The sequence below is a fragment of the Pterocles gutturalis genome, unplaced genomic scaffold, assembly GCF_000699245.1.
Source record: "Pterocles gutturalis isolate BGI_N339 unplaced genomic scaffold, ASM69924v1 scaffold20615, whole genome shotgun sequence".
NCBI classification, from domain to species: Eukaryota; Metazoa; Chordata; class Aves; order Pterocliformes; family Pteroclidae; genus Pterocles; species Pterocles gutturalis.
Genome location: NW_010138729.1, coordinates 9,044 through 28,120, shown reverse-complemented (window position 1 = coordinate 28,120; position 19,077 = coordinate 9,044). Strand labels below are relative to the sequence as shown.

At 42.5% G+C, this 19,077-nt stretch overlaps 1 protein-coding gene across 1 annotated transcript; it reads right to left on the bottom strand.

Moving 5' to 3' along the window:
• Nucleotides 1–1,952: 1,952 nt before the first annotated feature.
• On the bottom strand, nucleotides 1,953–10,695 carry LOC104459158 (sodium/potassium-transporting ATPase subunit beta-1-interacting protein 3; the record flags this gene model as incomplete). The annotated part of the gene is made up of 2 exons (XM_010083123.1): nucleotides 1,953–2,033; nucleotides 10,558–10,695. Coding segments are annotated over 2 exons (219 nt in total), but the record flags the coding sequence as incomplete, so codon positions are not given.
• Nucleotides 10,696–19,077: the final 8,382 nt, after the last annotated feature.

The window sequence follows — 19,077 nt, the reverse complement described above, 5'->3', positions numbered from 1 at the left end:
TAGTAAACACCCGGGATTTTATGAATATGGTGCAGAAAGACCTCGGTCTCTGGATGACAGCTTCATCTCTAGTGTAATTTTCAGAAACAGCATTAAATGGACCCTGAATTCCATAGTTTACCAAACCAAATTCTCGATTCTGTCATCACTAGCTTGGTCCTGATACCAGTGTCTTTGGCCTGATCTGTACAAGAGCTTTCCATGGGGATAATTCTGTATTTATCACCTTGTTGAGAAACTACTTTTCACATGTTGTAATTATCAACCACAAGATAAAAATTCCACCAAAATTCTGAGATCACCTGAAGTACATAATAATAAAAGGGATTTTTATCAACTGTTGAGTCATATATGTGCTACTATTTCTCTGCATTGTGGTTGTCATATATGTTAAGTAAAAAGACCTAAAAGCAAAACACAGTGGTGAAACTGGAAGATACACAATTTCAATTCACAGCTGCTGGTTTGTAATCCCCTTACACTAAGGATATGATCAGAATCCTTGGCAATAAATGGAAAGACAAATTTTCACAAAGTCAGGGGTCAGACTAAAAATTTCACTTCACTTCCTAAGCCCCTAGATAAAAACACTAGTTATCTATCAAAATATAACAGTCACGATAAAAACAGCCATCACCCAACTGATTGAAAACGTACAAACTCTACGTATAATGAAAATTAACAATTACTTTGGACATTCATCACTTCTGTGTGTTGCTCAGCCATTCATCTAATAGATTTTTAAGTTAGAACATCTCAATATGATAGTCTATTTTGATCGTCCAAAGTGTACCGATTTCCTCATTAAGCCTACGACTTCTGGTGAACTACATCGTATTTGGAGAAAAAATAAACTGTTGTAGCTTTGCATTATGAAATTTTATCACCAAAGGAATCCATCACTGAAAGCTTTAATTTTAATGGAACTTTTACTGAGTAAATTAAGTGTTATTTCTTACTCAGTTTCACCATTTTTCTGTTTGTTGTCAACCAAAAGCTAGGAATTTTAATGCTGAACCCAAAAAAGCAAGTAGCTCACAAATGTTCCCACCTGAACTGAGCGGAATTCACAATTCCCTAAAAGCACTGCATGAGTTAACAGAGATGTAGTTCATATCATGAAGCCTACAGCCAATACTGGGGACATTCACTATTCTGTTGACGATACCAGGATCGGCTCGTGGTATGGGTGCGCTGTGCCTGGAACCATTTAAGCACGAATGTAGTAAACAAAGATCAACATCTCATCTGTGTCCAACAGGATGATACAAACCTGCAGATGTTGTATGGAACTGACCGTAGACACAATGCTAAATACAACCCATGCTAATATCAGTGCTACTTTGTATGAACATAACATGCATCTCGATACTTCCAGCAGACGTTTCTGCTCTAATCAGAGGTCTGGATAAGGAACCAGTGACCTTGAGCACTTAGTGTCACGTACAGCAAAGTTTTATTCAGACACAAGAAATGTCACCCTTTGCCATTTGTTCTTTTTCATAAGAAATTAACACTCTCACTGTGAGACCAATTTGCTCAACCAGTTACTACATTAACCTTCTTCGTAATTTTCTTCAGCTGCTTTCAAAGCAGCCTCAGAAATTCAGATACACTTTCTGTACACACTCGAAAATTCATCCAAAATGACATTGTCTGTTTTTCAGCGATCAAAGAGAACCTCGAACAACCTCCACTTCCCCCCCCAACCCGATGGTGCTTCGGAAGGCACCTGCAATTCAGATCCATTGCACTGCTGTCCTTCAAACCCGGGACCGTTCACTACCAGAGACAAGTTCAAACACTGCAGCTCTTGTCTGGGGGGAATTCCAAAGATCAAATTGTATGTTCAAACAACTAGATTTTTCCTCTATGGTCCCAGACTTTTAAAATCTGAGAGTTCTGCTGTTAGAACACCCTCCCATAAACTTGAAAAAGGATAAGTGACCTACCTTAGACAGTCCGCCCACTTCCAAATAGAAGCAGATGATGAAAACGTTCCAGGTGACCCACAGGGCAGTCCACACCGTGTACTAAACACAACGCCGGATGAAAGCAAAAAGACAGAAAAATAAGATGTGAAGATGAAAGGACTTTATACTGAGTAGAACAACAATAAAAAACTCGATATCAACACGCATTGTTCTTGTGGGAGCAGGCAAGCAGAGAGAGTTCAGAAAAGGAGTTCTCCCTGCAGAATTTCCTAAGAACAACAGGAAATTACAAATCCAATATTCGTTGCTGCTCTAAGTACATCCCCATAAAACAGGTTTATTTTTTACAGTTTTACACTATCCTACTGATGCCAATTAAGTCCAAAATTCTGTCTTAAACACTGGTTTTGGTGCAAATGTGAGTTACTGTAAATCATGATTTAGCTCTGTTAATGGAGATTCCAGAATACCACAGTAAATTAAATAAGCAAATATTTTTACAATAATGCTTAAATATTATGAAGAGAGACATAAGAAAAAAAACACCATCAAATAAAACAGAGCCATTGATCTGATAATTTAGATTAAAAAAAAATAAACAAAAACCCAAAGAGGTAAATATGATCTCTCAAGAGTCTTTCAGTAAAAGGGCTGTGAACTATGCCCAGCTGACCCCCCGAGCAGCACACCTCAGACGCGTTTCTGTCCAACGGGCCAAGGGCACACTGAGCCACACTGGAGCTACAGCCCCTGGGAAACGAAGTGCACAGCAGAGCTGCCACCCTGCATGATGTGCCTATAGCCTTCACACTGGAGAGCTGCTGCCAAGTGGCTTTGTAAGTCTAACCAGCTGTGACCAGGTGAGGCCAATATGCTTTTGTTTTGTTTCAATACACTCAGCAAAGCTCCACACCCTAACCTAGGGTGTGCTGGATCCCTCTTCCAGGTGCTGTCGTCTGACTTTCTCGGGCAGGTTTGGGTCATGTTCCCCTCCTCCTTTCCCTCCCTGGGAGGTAGAATGAAAGGTTCAGGTGAAGAGCAATTCATTTTTCCCCAGTTTGATTACCCCCGCATGCACACAGTCATTTCAGCACACCAAAGAGGTTAGCTGCTTTCATTTACATTCTTAGGAGGTACTTAGGCAGCTTGGAGATGGCTATGGCATAAGAAGTAGGTCATTAATAAACAAAATGAGAGTAACGCTCCTGGGCTGTTTTCTCCGGCTTACAGAGAAGGGCAGTGTGGCAACTGAAGGCTGGTTTATTATAAAAGAGACAAAGCCGCTGTGGTCTGTGACTGTACTACTAATAAGATTAACTTTAAAGAGGACATCACATTTTACCACTTTTGCTGACTCTTAGTAACTCATCACAAGCTCCTGATTTTCCAGCATACGTCCTCAGAACATTAGGTACAGAGTGTTCAACACTAATGACCACTTAATACACAAAAAAGCAGGTTTCAGAATATTCAGGAGCATTCCCCTTTTTAATAAAGAATTTTTATCTGTTCATGGATGAAATCTGTCATCACAACAGGAAACCTACTTGATCTGCTAGGCCAAGCCAAACCTGCTACGGGCTTCATTCTGTCCCATGGGCACCAGTGAAAACTCTGCACCACGCTGGCAAACACGGTTTGAACGGGCTTTCCCAGGCCAAGCCAGGCTGTTCCACACCATCGGGACCTTTCAGTCCCTTATGTGCCGTGACGGTTACTGAAACGGAAGTGCAGGTGCAAAGCCTGGGGGAGCTGGCAGTGTTGGGTCTATGGTTGGGCTCAATGACCTTATTAAAGGGATTTTCCAACCTGAACGACTCCATGATTCTATAAAAGCAGGTGTGCACCTTGAAACCCAACTGTTGGGTATGGAGAGGCTCCTCTTATGCTCTCACTGAACTGTGGGACAATAAATTTAAGCTCTTTGTGCTTTATGAACACAATTACTATATATTCTGTAGTTAGTACTGTGTAATTTTTAAAAGTGAGAAAGTTATTGTCCACATTTGAAAACACATCTATTTGTTTTTTTCCTTGTGTAACATCATAGGTACTTAAGGACAACCCCACTAAAATGAAAGTTTTAAGACAGCAAAAGCAACAAAGGAAAATTGGGAAATGTCAGGATTCTGGTTACATATGCCATCTTAATTTTTCTCTTTTGCGGATATGCAATATAATGCAAACATTAATTAAATTATCACAGGTATATTTTTATTTTAAAAGACTCTACCTTCCGTAATACATTTTATGATCAGCTAACTCAATGCTTAATTTCTCTTTGTCACTCAGACCCTGCTCTGAGGACAGAATATTAATTTCCTCATGAGTTTTCTAAGAAGCTCATTGCTGTAACATTTGAGGGCTACACAAACATTAATTTATTCTATGCTATGAGAGAATGACACATCTCTCAGAACGCCAGTGATACTCTGATACACGCAGAGATCACATTCAGAAGTATTTGTACATTGCAAGCATCCTAGTGGAGATGCTTAAGACTCATTTCTCAGAACACTTGGGGCTGTACAGCGAGTTACAAGCTCGGTGTTCAGCTCCCTGGGGCTAAGCATTCAGCACTTGTGCAGATCAGACCACAAGGTCTCAAGACAAGGACCCAGAACACAAGGGGAAAGTGAAGGACATGGAAATCTGGTTTAAGTGTCAAAAAAGTTTCGGGTACCTGAGAGCAGAGATGAAACTGCCCAGCAGAGCCTTCAGAACAAAAGCAGTCCTTTCATTTTCACTGCCACGCGCCTCATCCTTCACACCTTCTGTTTTCTGCAAATCAAGTTTCTGTTCTACGGCTACTATCACCAGAAACCCCCCAAATGTCTGTCTGTCCTACTGCAACTGAGGTGGTCCTGGGAAGAACCGGTGTGCACCCACAAGGTTCAAAACAGCAAGTCTACGAAAGGATCTCATTAAGATTGCACAGGAGGGATTTGATAACAGCTTTTCCTAAATTATGTTTCTTCCTGACAAATTTATAATACTTTCTGGACATTATGCATGTAAATTTAGATGTATATTCCTTCAAGGTTTAAAAAAAAAATAAGTCTTCCACTATGCGGCATCATGCTTGGATTGCTACGTGAGGCTTGACTTTTAGATCCGTTACCAAGACCTCTCCTTTGAGCCTGCAGAGACAGCACCTGCAGTCCCGGGTTGTTGTCCCCTGCGGGAAGGGACAAGAGGCAGGGGAAGGTGTCAGACTGGAGGAGTGGTTAGGGTCTGAAGCATCACGAAGAAGGCACGAAGAAGGAATTTTCCATACAGGCAGAGTCCATACGAAAAGCTGGCTTTTTTATTTTATAGGCCATACGATGCACTACTTCAAAATAATCCAGACATTTTTGGCTAGCAGAGTCCTTCTGCTGAAGAACCTAGGACACCAGCGATAATTGCTGATTTCTCCACATGGATACTTCCTTGCTTTCGGTCTTTTGCGTGAAAGATTGTATACTTTGTCGTGTGAGGAAGCATTTGGAGTCTTTTAAGTTCTGTGAGGAGAGTACTCCCTAAACCTTACAGGATAAACGTCTACTAAACCATTGTCCAACCCAGTGAGCTCCTTTCAGATCCCCTTTCTTAACGCCAGCCTCTCTGTAACAGGAATATTTCTACATTCTACAGGTCATACTGAAACCAACGCAGAGATGCCTTTCACGGAACGGTGAGATACAACCGCTTCTAGAGTTAAATCATTTGTGTCAGATGGACACAGTGTCAGAAAAAGAAAGGATTAAGGAAAAATGCGAAGGATGGCTTCTTAAACTGAAAGATATGAGAGAAAAGGGAAATTTCTAAGTTTGAGTGTTACAAGGATTGTGGGGTAAGTTTAGCTCTAATGAATAGACTGTCTCAAGCGTACATTTAACTGAAGCACAGCACCTCCTCTGACAGTGGCTTGGCACCAGGGGCAATGAATGCCGGGTCAGGGATAGCCCAAGTGAAAGGCAGCAACTCCTGAGCCATCAGATTGTCCTCCTGTAACCCCCGGCTGTGCCCCAGGCACCAGCTCTCACCGAGCGCTGCTGACAAGGGAAGTGGCATAAATCAACGTAACAACGCAGGACCTACCAGGAAGGATATTAAGGGAGTAATTTTGGATGCTTAAATATTTCACCTGTGTTTTGAAACTGCAAGAGTGTTTGTATAGCATTTGCTTGAATACTGTGCAAAGTATCCTGTAAAACCTTTTTTCTGCTTTGGTTCTTTTTTTAAAGAAACTGCCTCTGTCTTTTCAGGCATACACACTGCCTATGTATCATATTATTTAATGGAATAAGTTAAGGCAAGAAGAGCAGAGATTTCCACCCTGTATTCCACCTGTTAAAGTGTATTATTTTAATCTCTCACTGTTCATTAATACATTTACATTCAGCTTTGGGCTAGGTTTGTGCAATCTTAGCTATATGACTCATCGTTCAGAAGCCTTTTGAAGTCCTATATCAGAAGAAAAGAGAGGTGAAAAAACCCCCCAGCTTTAACAAGAATCATCATCTTTAACCAGTTTTAACAGCCGGAAGATCTTGCTGGCGATAGCAAGTTCTACTAAGCAAGGAAAAGCACGCACATGGAAATGGATCACAGCAGAGCTCTGGAGGTGCGGGACGGGTGTGTTACAGCGTAGTTAGTACTGAAATTTAGCTGTTTTTTCTTCTTTGCAAATGTTTAGGTAAATTTCAAATGAGCTAATACGGGAAAATTAGGAATGAGCTCTGCACTTTTATGTCCCGGGGAACTCTGCACTAATTTAATTCAGCCACGAAGTACCCATCTACTGAAAACAGCACATCTGCTTAGTGGCAGGACAACCTGTTCACAAAAAATTATCTACATTTCTAATTAATACCAAAACTATTAGAGATAATTATTGGATTTAAACTAATTAGGACACTTGGAGTTAACACTGTTGCTCCCTCTCTCTCTGTGTTTCCTAAGCTCTGAGGACTCAGAATCTTACCTAGGAGCAAGTGAAATTCCAGATTTATTTCAGAATCACCATCCTTGTAGTTGTGTATCTGAAGGACTGCAGACAACTAACATGAGCCATTACCTTTATCTGCTTGGAACAATAACTGTATTCAACAGACTCCTCATGACTCAGCCATTGCATGGCAGATCTTCGAGGGTGGGGTATTTTTTGGTAGAAAGCTCCCAGACAAAATTTTATATCACTCAAACTGTGAAGCAAAACTCATTTGTATATTCAGACTTTCAATCTACAATGGCCACGCTTACACTGCTGTCAAAGCAATGACTGCAGCTTATGTGGTCACTAAATGCTAGTGACAAACTATCTAGCCTGGGCTCCATGGCAGGGGACGCAGAAGCACCTAACCACTGCTGTGTTCATCCAGCTTCTGTTTCAGCTCCCACTGAGCTCCCTGACTCTAGGCACCTGCACAAAAAGCCTGCTCAGTTGTGTCTGCAGGGCTAGCCTCATATTTGACTGCAGTACAGATGTGCTTCAAGTCACGACCCTACATGTAACGCATTCCCTTACTGTCCCACTCCTGCCATACGTTAAATTTTGAGGAGAGAGAACAGGACATATGCGGCACAGGACGGCAAAGTGAAAGCTTTTGTGTCACTTCTCTCGTCAGGGAAACCTCCAGGCACAGCCTTCATCACACAGAAGACAGATAAAAGACATTATCTCGAGGTCAAACCAAGGACCCTAGAGCTGGTCAGCTTAAGTCCAGATCCCTACCAGAGTGTGACAAAACATCGTGGGGACAATGTCCGCCCTTCTGTGCCAGATCAATTTTGTGTAGATCATTTACTAAAGTTATATCTGACATGATTCTCTCTTTACCTCAATTTTCTGTATTCCGATGGGATCATCTGCACAAGCAAAGCTGATTTCTGGGAAAGTCCTAAGGAGAAGGCAATGGATACTGAGCCTACTTCGCTTGAAGTAGTTGGTTACTTTTCCAGTTAAATTGGATTTAGCTTAATCTAAACCAGGAGCACGACTCAACATATTTCTTTTGCCAAAGCCACAGTACCAAACTCTCACCCCAATGTGGGATATGTTTATCCAGGCGCTCACAGGTGGCTGCAGGTGCAGCTGTGGACCTGGAAGCCCAGGAAGCTTCTCAATGAATTTTGAGCCAAATTTTCCACTGAGAGCCCAGGTAGGAATCTCTCTGCATCGTGTTTAAGTAATACTGAAATTCAGGACTCTACTGAAAATTTGATTAAACAGACTTCATGTTTGAAGCCAGCAGTAAAGCTTTACCACTGCAATAGGTGGACTGTGCTTTTAAAGGGTTTCAGAAGCAGGGAGACAGCCTGTGTCCTTCCCTGGGAGAGGTGCCTTGGTGAAGACAGGCTGGAGCTGGCACTGGCAGGGATCGTTGCTCTAGGGCTTCTGAGGACAGTTGGCAGAGCCCAGCTGGCGTTGGGACAGACCTAGGAAGCAGAGCTCCTGGGGAGCATGTGTTAGGTACAGCCCGGAAGGTCCTCGGGCTACAATTCAAAGAGGACTTTAAGCTGGTGGAGCCCTGCACTGCTGCAGGACTCCAGGCACTTCTCTGGCTACTTGTTCCCGTTTCCCCTCTCCCACCTCCTCTCTTCCTCTCCTGCTGGAACAATCGAAACAGGTCAGAGAGCTGACCTACACTTAAATTAACACTAGAAAATAAAACGTTTGGTTTTCAGCTGGATCTGTCCTGGTCTGATGGTTTATCTAGTGGCTGAGCTGATGCTGGTGCTGGTGTAAATGAAGGAACATCATGGGGACTGAAGGCAGCTGCTGAGCAAAGGGAGGATTATTGCTCCTGATGGCTTGAGCTATTCACTGAAATCAGCCTGAGGGTGAAGCCAGACAAGAGGATGAACTGACAAGTTTGTAGCTAGCAACAAGGGAAGTCTTGCCTCTCTTCCTTTCCCCTCTACCTCCTCACTGCTGCTGATGAGTGCACAGTCCCAGGCCCTGAATCACAGAATGGATTCAGCTCACCAATCTATCAAAAAACTCCTCTTTTTGCTAGGTTGGTTTTCTGACAGCTTAGGAGTGGAACAGTTTACTGAAGGGTCCAGTTAACTGCTGCCAGAACTGGTGGGGAGAGTTTGGAGAAGTATTCCACCAGGAAGAAGATCGGTGGGAACCGGGAGGCACACAAGCCACCGCCTTCTGCTGGCGCTGAGCCGTGAGGGTGACTCCAGCATCTGGATTCAGTTAAATCTGAGGATAAAGTGTCCTGTTGAGGTGTTTCCTTCTTTAATTATGAGCTTTCTACCTCTATTTTAAACCAACTCTAATATAGTCGAAAATGTTCATTTACACCAGAAAAGGTACAGAAACAGCCAACATCTGTTGTGTTTTATCTGAAAACTAAAGCAGAGCTTCCCCACTGAACAGCAGTGCTGAACCTGAGGGGCAAGACACTTCATGGGGTCACACTGCAGACATGACTGTCCTACGTCATTTTGTAGATCCTTACCCTCACTTGCTTCTGGTGTCATGTATGAAATGGAGAACATGAAGCAGAAAGGTAGAGTCACTGAAGTATGGATGTATATACACTGGTGCCCAGTTCTCCCACCACAGGTAACAGGTACAAGTGATATTAATTTACATCAAACCATTTTCAATTCCTTATAGTCTGCTCGTGAAGCTTAGCTGATGTGAGCATAAAGAACCCTGGGTGCCCTCTTTGTTCACTTTTTCTTTTAAGACATGACAAAGAGTTACAGGATTCTAGGCTTGACTAGAAAAGATGAAGTGTTTTAAGTATTTGTTTAATGAGTTTCCCCAGTAGACATTTACTTCAGTCTTTTGTGAGGGGAAAAAAAAAAACACAAACTTTAGCCACATAAAATCCATTATTGACAACACAACCGAAATGTTCCAGATACAGACACTGCCAGGTAAAGACATAATATTCACCTATTCAGGAGAGGCTGTGGGGGAGGAAAAGGGATATTTTTTGTTGGCAGCTTCCTTCACAGCCTTTAAGGTTTTTTATTCCTGGATATGTTGAGAACATGGAAAAGTAATCTGTGAAGTTCCAGTTACAAGCATCAGAGACAATTTACAACAATTTAGGGTCAAGGCCATAAATGTCTTGGCAATGTTAGATGTGAGAAGGAGACTTCTTTGGAACCCGTGGGTCACAGGACCAAAAGAATTTCTACAGTCTTTGCTTTTCCCTGTTTAAGATGAAAATATAGCTAAATATAACTTGACCATTACAAATATTTTTTTTTAAATGGCCATTGATTCTGTTTGTCTATTGCAAAAAGAACAATAATTTTTATTTCTTTTCTTCATTTATGCATCATCTAATTGTAGATGTTCCCATGACCCATCGAGGTGCTTCATTCTTTAAAGAATCTTACAAAGAACTTGTATCACAGTCATCATTTTGACAGCACCTTCTCTAGGTTACCCATTCTTGATAGCTTACAAAATCTCAGAAATGCCACCCAGGAGTCCTAAATTGCAAAAAGGTGTGGAGACCTATAAAATTTCTAGAGAAATACCATATGGGATTCTGAAACCAAGAAAATTCTGCTTTGTAACATGACAAACATTGGTTTTCAAACCAACTGCAAAAAAAAAAAAAAAAAAAAAAAAAAAAAAAAAAAGATCATAAATGAGACTTACCACAACTATATATCGAGGCCTAAATTGGATGGTTCCAAACAAACCCAAAATGACAACTATTATTTGTAGGAAATTGCCAAGGATAGGAGCCCATTGGAAACCAAGGAAGTCAAAGATCTGCCTCTCTAATGCTGCCAGCTGTAAGAAAACACATAAACAGAACATGGGCTTTTTAATTATGAGTGAGACAGAATATTTGACATTTTGTTATTTGCACCAGGCTTCACCAGATAAAAGCACAGCAAAACTCTGAAACTATGGTTCCTGGGTGCAGCCTTTGTGAGCACTGTCAGTTCACCGGTATCTGGAGATAGCTACTAGTCAATCTACAGCACTTGGAAATCTACAAGCACTTGGAAAAAACTTTCATTTAAGAAAATGTTTGTAAAACCCCTATATACTAAAAAAATGCGTCTACAAACCAAATGTGGACAAGTTTTATTTTATTCTTGTATGCTGGAAACTCTAAGACTTGACAATATTTATTTAAATGCACAAATTTGTCTTAAACAGAAGGTCACCTGGATTAGGCAGAGCCATGTGAACCTCGCTATCGTTAGTGAAGTATCATCATGCTCCCTCCCTTCCCCAATGCTTTTGTTTTCTTAGATTTAGTCTCAACTAGACTTGACCGCAAGTTCCTCAATCTGTTCCTAAAGCAGAGAGATTTGAACCAAAAAGGGCAGAGCAGGCTCAGAGGAGACCCAGATGCTATGATTGGGTACATTCCTGGGAGTTTCCCTAATGCAGGAATTTAGGAAGATTGCTGGGACCTTCTCTCTCTCTGAGGCATGGAGGCAAGCTCAGGGAGTGAAAGGCTGTAGAAAACGTTGGAAGACCTGGGAGCAGGCTGCTTCAAAACCAACAGCCAAACGAGCTATCTGCATCCCACCAAAAGCTGCCAGGTTACTTTGGGCAAGTGCAAATCCGAAAGACAGGGTGGCAGCCTAACGATGCTCTTCCCACTGTTGGGGGTGGATTTAGTTGAGCGTGGAAATGGAAGAAACTAAGAAGCATCAACGTTCATCCTTGGAGCAGCGTGTAGTTCTCAGGTAATTCTGCATTTCTGAATGTTAAGCAAAAAAGGAAAAAAAAAGCCAGATTAAAAGTCTTCTGCAAACCCATTTGCTATTCATTGTATATTGTTCTAAAGATACTAAAATCAACTTTCTCAGCAGCATATTTGTTGAAGTTTAAACTTGGTTCAATATTTTTCCAGCTGTAGCAAGACATTTTTGAGCAGCTAAACAGAATCCTACCGAGAAACAACTGAGTTTCTGTGCTTGCCAGAATTCATTATACATGTACACTGTTACATTGTTACAAACCCTAAAATTTACTGAAATATGCACTGAAAATATTTATAACTGAGACAGATGGAGTAAGCATGGGCCTATGAATACCAACCAAAGTATTATCATATGTGAGTATTGCACATAAAACATTTAATTTTACAAATAACGACCAGATTCAATCTTCACCAAGAAGATGGGGCTACGTGTCACAGAGAGCAGAATCCATCTTTTCTGTACAGAAATCATCCCTTCTACCAGTCATGAAAACCACTAAATAAACATGATAAATGTAAAGAATTAAATGAACAAGGGTTGAATCATCAACTTGGTGCAGATCTCTCCAATCAGTGAAGTTACCCTGACCTTTATCAGCTAAACATCTGGCCCAGTATACATAAATGAAAAGTTATCACACAGCCAACAACGTTGAAATGAGGTTATCGTCTTGGACATGTAAGATGATCCTATCTTAACAGAAATTATCTTATTCTTTTCGTGCTGTATGTAAGGAAGAATCTCAGAGGGAACGTCACTCCCAGCTGAGTGAAGCTGTTGGCTCATTTGCCATTACCAACCAACCTTGCTCTTGACACACTTTGCCATCTCTTCTTTAACTCACTGTGCTATACCATCTAGACCAATAATTAGTTTTCTTCCCTAGACATGGAAAATAACTATGGAAGTTAATGACCAAGTCCAGAAAATGACATATTCACATGGACCTCAGATGGAATTTCAGTGCCTAACGGTGCAGTTGTCACCTTCCTGAAGTATGTGGGTGTCCCACTGGTACACAACAGCAGTGACCCCAATGTCATTCTCATCATCTCTTCACCTTGCAATAGACTCCCAAGCATCACAATAGTGGCTTAGTTGGGGCTTCCTTAGGGACACCTCAGGTTCACTTGCTTTTTCAACCCCTCTCTCGGGCGATCCAGGTGACCTCCCATTTTGGAATACCCTTACCTGTCGCTTCCTTAAACCACAGGATACATCACACCGTACAGTACAGTGCAAGGGTGCCCCAAATCCCATGTGCCAGATGGTGGAGAGTTTCAAAAACTCTTTGGCACAGGCAGAACTCACAGTTTATGGTATTAGCAACAACATACCGAGACTCCTGTTTTGTATCACATGGGAAGACATTTATGACATCCATGACCAGACCCAAAGCCTGTTTCATTCCCACCACTACAAGTGGAGATTATCCAGGGCCACTAAGGGACCTAAATCATTCACAACCACCGTTGTTCAAAGACAATGTGTCTTCTTCCTGGAGCCCTGACATTACCAAGTGAGCAGAGGATGGAGCTGCCAAATCAGACTAGGATCTGCTCATCAGCTCTGCCCTGATGTTTACTGAAACTCTCATGTAGCCTAGATCTTCACCTGCACCAATAAATTGTGTTCGAGAATGCTCCTGGCACTGAAGGCAGCTGTCTTAGGATTGCCTGCAGGGAAGTGTCCCGAGCTGTGAAACAGGACAGCTGTGCACAAACCACATACCTACCTACTCAAAATGGTCCCTGGGCATGGGCGAGCTGCCTGGGAAGACCGCTGGTCACCAAGAGCCCAGTTAACACGACAGAGGACTGTCACAGCTCACTGGCACCCGCCACTGCCTGGCTTCTTCCCCAGGCACACGAGAATTTGCTGGTGTAGAGAGCACAGGGCTTAGCCAGAGTGGGTACTGAGGAAATGAATTTCACACAGATGGTTTGCTGCAAGGGATGGCTGCCCTCAGACACTTCATGTAGTGCTGAAACATCTAGAGCTGTCTGAAAGACAAAAGCCTGCAGCACAGACATGAACACTGCAGCACGGGTATGAATGAAGCTGTTTAGCATGTGTCCCTTCTTAAACTGTTCCTCAGGGCAATCTTCAGAGCCACGTAGACCAGCACCTTAAATGCCTGAAAGACTTAGAGCATTGCAGCGTCAACGAACACAGCCCCTGCACTGTGCCAACAGACCCGTGATAACAGGCTTGGTCCTCCACTCACGCCTTAACTGGATCAAAGTTTGCCTTCACGTGGATCTCCCTGACAGCTGCCACGCAAGCTCTGAGCACACCCAGCAGGACTGGCCTCCCACAGAACCGCACAGCGGCTGTAAGTATCTTCCCAACGATGGCTGTAGAAACGTCTATATGCACTGCAGGTCCACATACACACATAAAAGCTAAGTAGTCTTTTTATGGGCTCCTGTGGTAAAGACAACCACCACAAACACAGAGAAACAAGGTTCCATTTCCTCTCCTGCCGCCTCCTGAGGCGTCCATTCCCCTCCTCCACCTCCTGTCCGTTAGGATACCAAGGTGGAGAGCTTCTCCTTAAAGCTGTGTCACTGGCCAAAAAAATAAAAATTTGCATTTATTGAGTCAAAAAGAGAGCATAGAAAGCAGAAACATGTGTCTACATCCTACCGCTTATGGCACTTATCCGTGATTGGGAGAGCTGCTGGTATTTCCTGCCTGCAGGGCTCACTGTTTTTATGTACAGTGGCAGTATGCAAACCACCGAAGGAGTCCTGGAGCAGGACACCAACCATACAGCGCCATTCCTTCCCCACTAACACATGCTTTCACCATCAGACTATGCAGTGAGACTTTCCTCTGCAGCTAAGTCTCATTTATTTTGCTCTTGTCGCCAACACAGAGTAATTCGTCTCATCCCTAAAGCCCACAGAATACATTAGTGAGGAAAAAAATCTAAAGAAGAGGTAGGAGGCACGTCTATCCTGCTCAAATTACTACTCTCTTCTAAATCATAAAACCTTCTTACAGACAGCACAGAGAGAAGTTAAAAAACAAATAGTTCACGTAATGGCAGAGGAAGCATTAGCTTCTGGTTTCGTTATATCACGAGCAAGATGCAGTAAATAGAGATAGCACTAAGTGTTGCCGTTCTGTGTCTAGCATTTCACCCAGCAGAGTCCCCAAGCAGAGGTGGAGACCCCAGACTTTCCAGCTGTGTGCAAATGAATAACAGCATCCCTAACCCATCCTGTGATTCAGGTGATTCACTGCCCAGGGATCATCAGACCAGAGGGAGGGAAGCGGGTAGCTGTGCTCAGTTACAGGCTGCTTCACACAGATAGGAAGAGCCAGTACCATCTGTCTGCAGGGATCCAAAATCTCACTAGCCACTGGTGGCCACCAGACTAATCTATGCCACCTAACTAACCTATGCCATTCTCAATGAGAAATGTTCCCAAGAAAATTTCTGCTTTCATCATCACTTTTTAGGTTCTTCTGAAAACAGCCAAAAAACCTGAACCCTGAAGGCAAGGCAGAGGTTCCCAAAATTAGCTGTCTCAACTTCTCCCATTGCTAGGAGACTTACATCTGCTTAGCAGGACAGAGGAGCTCGAGGCTGGGGTAGGCTCACTGCCCCTGAGGTGCTCTGGGGTTTACTGTCACATCATGTTTCCAACAAGCACACATGGGGAGAGCCTCCACTGCTTGTGATAACTGAGCCAGCAAAGTTTGGGAGTGTCCATCACAGACTGTTGTGTGATACTGTTATTTAATGATTAACATAACAGTGGAAAGAAAACACAAACCTTTCTTGCAAATAGCCCAGGAGGGTTTCCATTTTGGCAAATTATTAAAAAAATGGAGGTCAGCTTTTAGTGAGCTCTGTGTCCACAGCTGTGTGAAAAAATTTCATGAGAACTTCTAGAAATCTGTCACCGTTGATAGGAAACAACATTTCCTTATCATAACAAGCCTTTGAAAAGGTGACATAATATTTCTTATTACCACTGCCAAGGGAACGCTTTGATACTTATCATCAGCACCGACAATCCTGTAATGTAAAAGTGCACAACTCAGGAGACTAAGAGCAACGGGAAAACGCTCCAGTGGGATCATATCGGATCACTTATTGAAGATGTGTCACACTTGTCTTGTTTCTTTGTCTCACTAAGTCTACCAAACATTCCCTGTGTCCCTCTTCTGCAGAGTGCGAGGAGAAGGGACTAACCTGCAAGGCTGGGCTGCATCAGAGTCACACAGGCTGAACCCTCCCTTCTGGCCATGCCCAAGACTCTTAGCACAAGAGCAGCAGAAAGTTCAGGTGAGATAATGTCTGAACTTCTCCACCCAGATGGATCAACCAGACGTGCAGCACATTTGGAACATCTTGAACAGAAGAAATAGGGTAGCTGTAGCCTCAATGCCCTCTTTGCTGCTTGTGGTGAAGGAGAAACAAAACAAAGGGTGAGGCAGCAACCAGCAATGCTGCATAGGATCTACAGAAACTATCAAGACGTTGCTAGTCAATAGAGAGATCAAGACACATTTTTCAGAGCAGACTTCAACAAATGCCCCCAATGGAGAAAACCTCCTCTAAATGTTCAGGTCCTGTTATACTTCAAAATACATATCAGGAGCTGTCTGACCGATGAGAGACCACAGCAGAGTTACAAAGTCAACTCCTCAAAATGAGTGGAAAAACTCAAATTTTCTCTTCTGTCAGAAACCTCATGGAAAACAGTCAGTTTCATATTTGAATGCAAAAAATTTATAAATGACACATTAATTTGAGATTAATAAATAGGTTCACATCCATAAGAGAAGGAGTCACTGGATCAAGAAAAAGAGGTTACATATATAACAGATTATTTTAGACAAGAAAAGGCCTAAAAGTGGCTTGATAGAAACATAAAAACATAAAATTGCTTAATATAAAAACAAAAGGTTAATGATATAGAGAAATATCTGCAAATTTGATACCTTATAAATCACTGAGTTTACAAAATTGGCACAGTATAGTCTACTTTGCATTTGATATTAAAAAGTTGCTTCAATTTGTTATGTAAGATAATTCCTAGGAATTATAATAACCAGAAAAGTATAAAAATATTCATTCTATATCTAACAAATCTGTATTCAAGAAATCTAACAGCAATCATAAAATTAAATACTCTGTAACTGCAGAGCCGTAAAACTATATAGGTTTGAAATCTTTTCTTGAAACAAACATAATTGAAAGACTGTGAAAAAAATACACAAATTATTATGACTTCCCAAATGGACACTGTTACCCCGGCTTTCAAAAATGTAAATAAATAGTACACAAAAAATGGTGAATCCAGAAATTACAGTCCAGAGCATTCATATTCTAAGTTCAAGTCAGGAATTATCTGAACCATTTGAATTATGCATGTAAGACTCGGAGTTGGCTGATGTTGCTAATAATTATCACAGAGAAAGTGCCAGGGCACAGCTCATCATCCATACTGCCTGCTGTTCCTCAGGATAAAGATGTTTTCTCCAAAACTCTCTGCTTTATCTTGCTGACATAAATTTAACCTGTGGTTTCAGAAGTTTCCTGGACTGAGGAATCTCTGAGGACTGTTGCTCCTTCTACCATTACCACCAGCTTCCACATCCAACATGTTGCACTGAATTAGAGACAGTTCTGTACAGTTTGGTAGATGCGACTGTTAAAAACCGAACTGGCTCCCACGCCTCCTCCAGGAACCTGTACCTGGAGCTGTGAGTAACCTCTGCTCTGAGCTCAGCAGTGCACTTACCTCTCCCTCCTACCCCATTCTTCCATCCCACCTCATCTGTCCATCCCATCCCATCCCATCCCATCCCGTCCCGTCCCGTCCCATCCCATCCCATCCATCCCATCCCATCCCGCCCCGTCCCGTCCCACCCCATCCCATCCCATCCCATCCATCCCATCCCATCCTATCCCGTCCCATCCCATCCCTCCCATCCAACCCATCCCATCCCTTCCCTTTCCCTCCCCTCCCCTCCCCTCCCCTCCTATCGCCCATTTCATCTTGTCCTCTCCCTTCCCATCCCGTCCCATCCCATCCATCCCATCCCATCCCATCCCATCCCATCCCGTCCCATCCAACCCATCCCATCCCATCCCTTCCCTTTCCATCCCGTCCCGTCCCATCCCATCCCATCCCTCCCTCCCTCCTGCTTTCTTGCCCAGATCCCTGTGCACCCAAACCCACACACCCGCACAGAGGGCAATGCTGAGGCAGGAGCAGAGAGGAGCAGTGGGCGCTGCCTACAGCACCTTGTAGCCTGGGTACTCGGCTGGAATGGAGAAGACCTTGGGTCAAGGTCAATTTTAGCACTGGCCACATTTGACTTATACCCTGTCTTCACATCCTAGCGTTCTTAAGAGTGTATTTTCTCTTTCTTGACAGATGTTCCACTGAGAAAACGTTTTCGTACAACCTTGGGGCATATGCACAATGTTCACATCATTCTTTTAGCATGTTTTTGAGATGATGTACTTTCTAATTTAAGGGGAAAAGACATCAAAAAGCTACCGAACTAGTCTGGATAAAACAGCAGCATTGGAGATTAAAATATCGACTTACCAAATGCTAGAGTGTAACAGGTGAAGCAAGAAGTACACTAAAAAAATTATTTGCATCACAGACTGACTGGTATAGCATAAACCACTTTTATACAAATTTTATTCTCTCACTGCAACTTCAGAGTTTTACTGACAGGCTTGACTTCAGTAAGAGAGACGATAAGATTTGACATGAGACAAATGCCAGGTGTGTCACAGAGGGGAGAATGTTTAAATCTGAAGTGGAAGGGGGGTGTCAGATGGTCTCTCTTGATCAAAGAACACGGGTTAGGAAGATACTGTCCCTCAGACAAAGGTTACAGCCTCCTTACCTGTGACTTAGCACCTTTCAACAGAGGCTTCAGAATCAAAGCTGAGTGTAGCCTGAGTCACAGTGAAATGTAAAATTTTACTTAAATCTCTTCTTTATACCTTTGGTGACAGTTAAAGCGATCAGCTCTCCACAAAGGAGATTCCCATTGTATTTTTAATGATCTGAATTCACTTGTCTAGGTGAAGCACCAGCTTTTGGGTGATTTTAAGATGGCAATCCCTTATAACAGCTCACTAAATACATTTATGAGATTATGTGGCATGAAGGTTATTGAATTTCAAGGAAGGTTCTGAGTAAATCACCGATGTTTATAGTAATTCAAGTTTAATGGAGCAGAAGAGAATCTGCTAGCTTTCTGACAAGTAATTGTCAAAGAAGAAAAAAATCCCAATGATCTAATATCAAAAGTGCCTTTGCAGTGTTGGTTAGACAGACAGGCTGCCACTTGGGTAGCTGCAAGACTGGATAAAATATAATGCAAAAGAAATACATATGCTGAAAGAGCTCAGAAAAAGGAGTAGCCAAGGGTAGTGAAGGCCAAAGCACAGAAACAAACA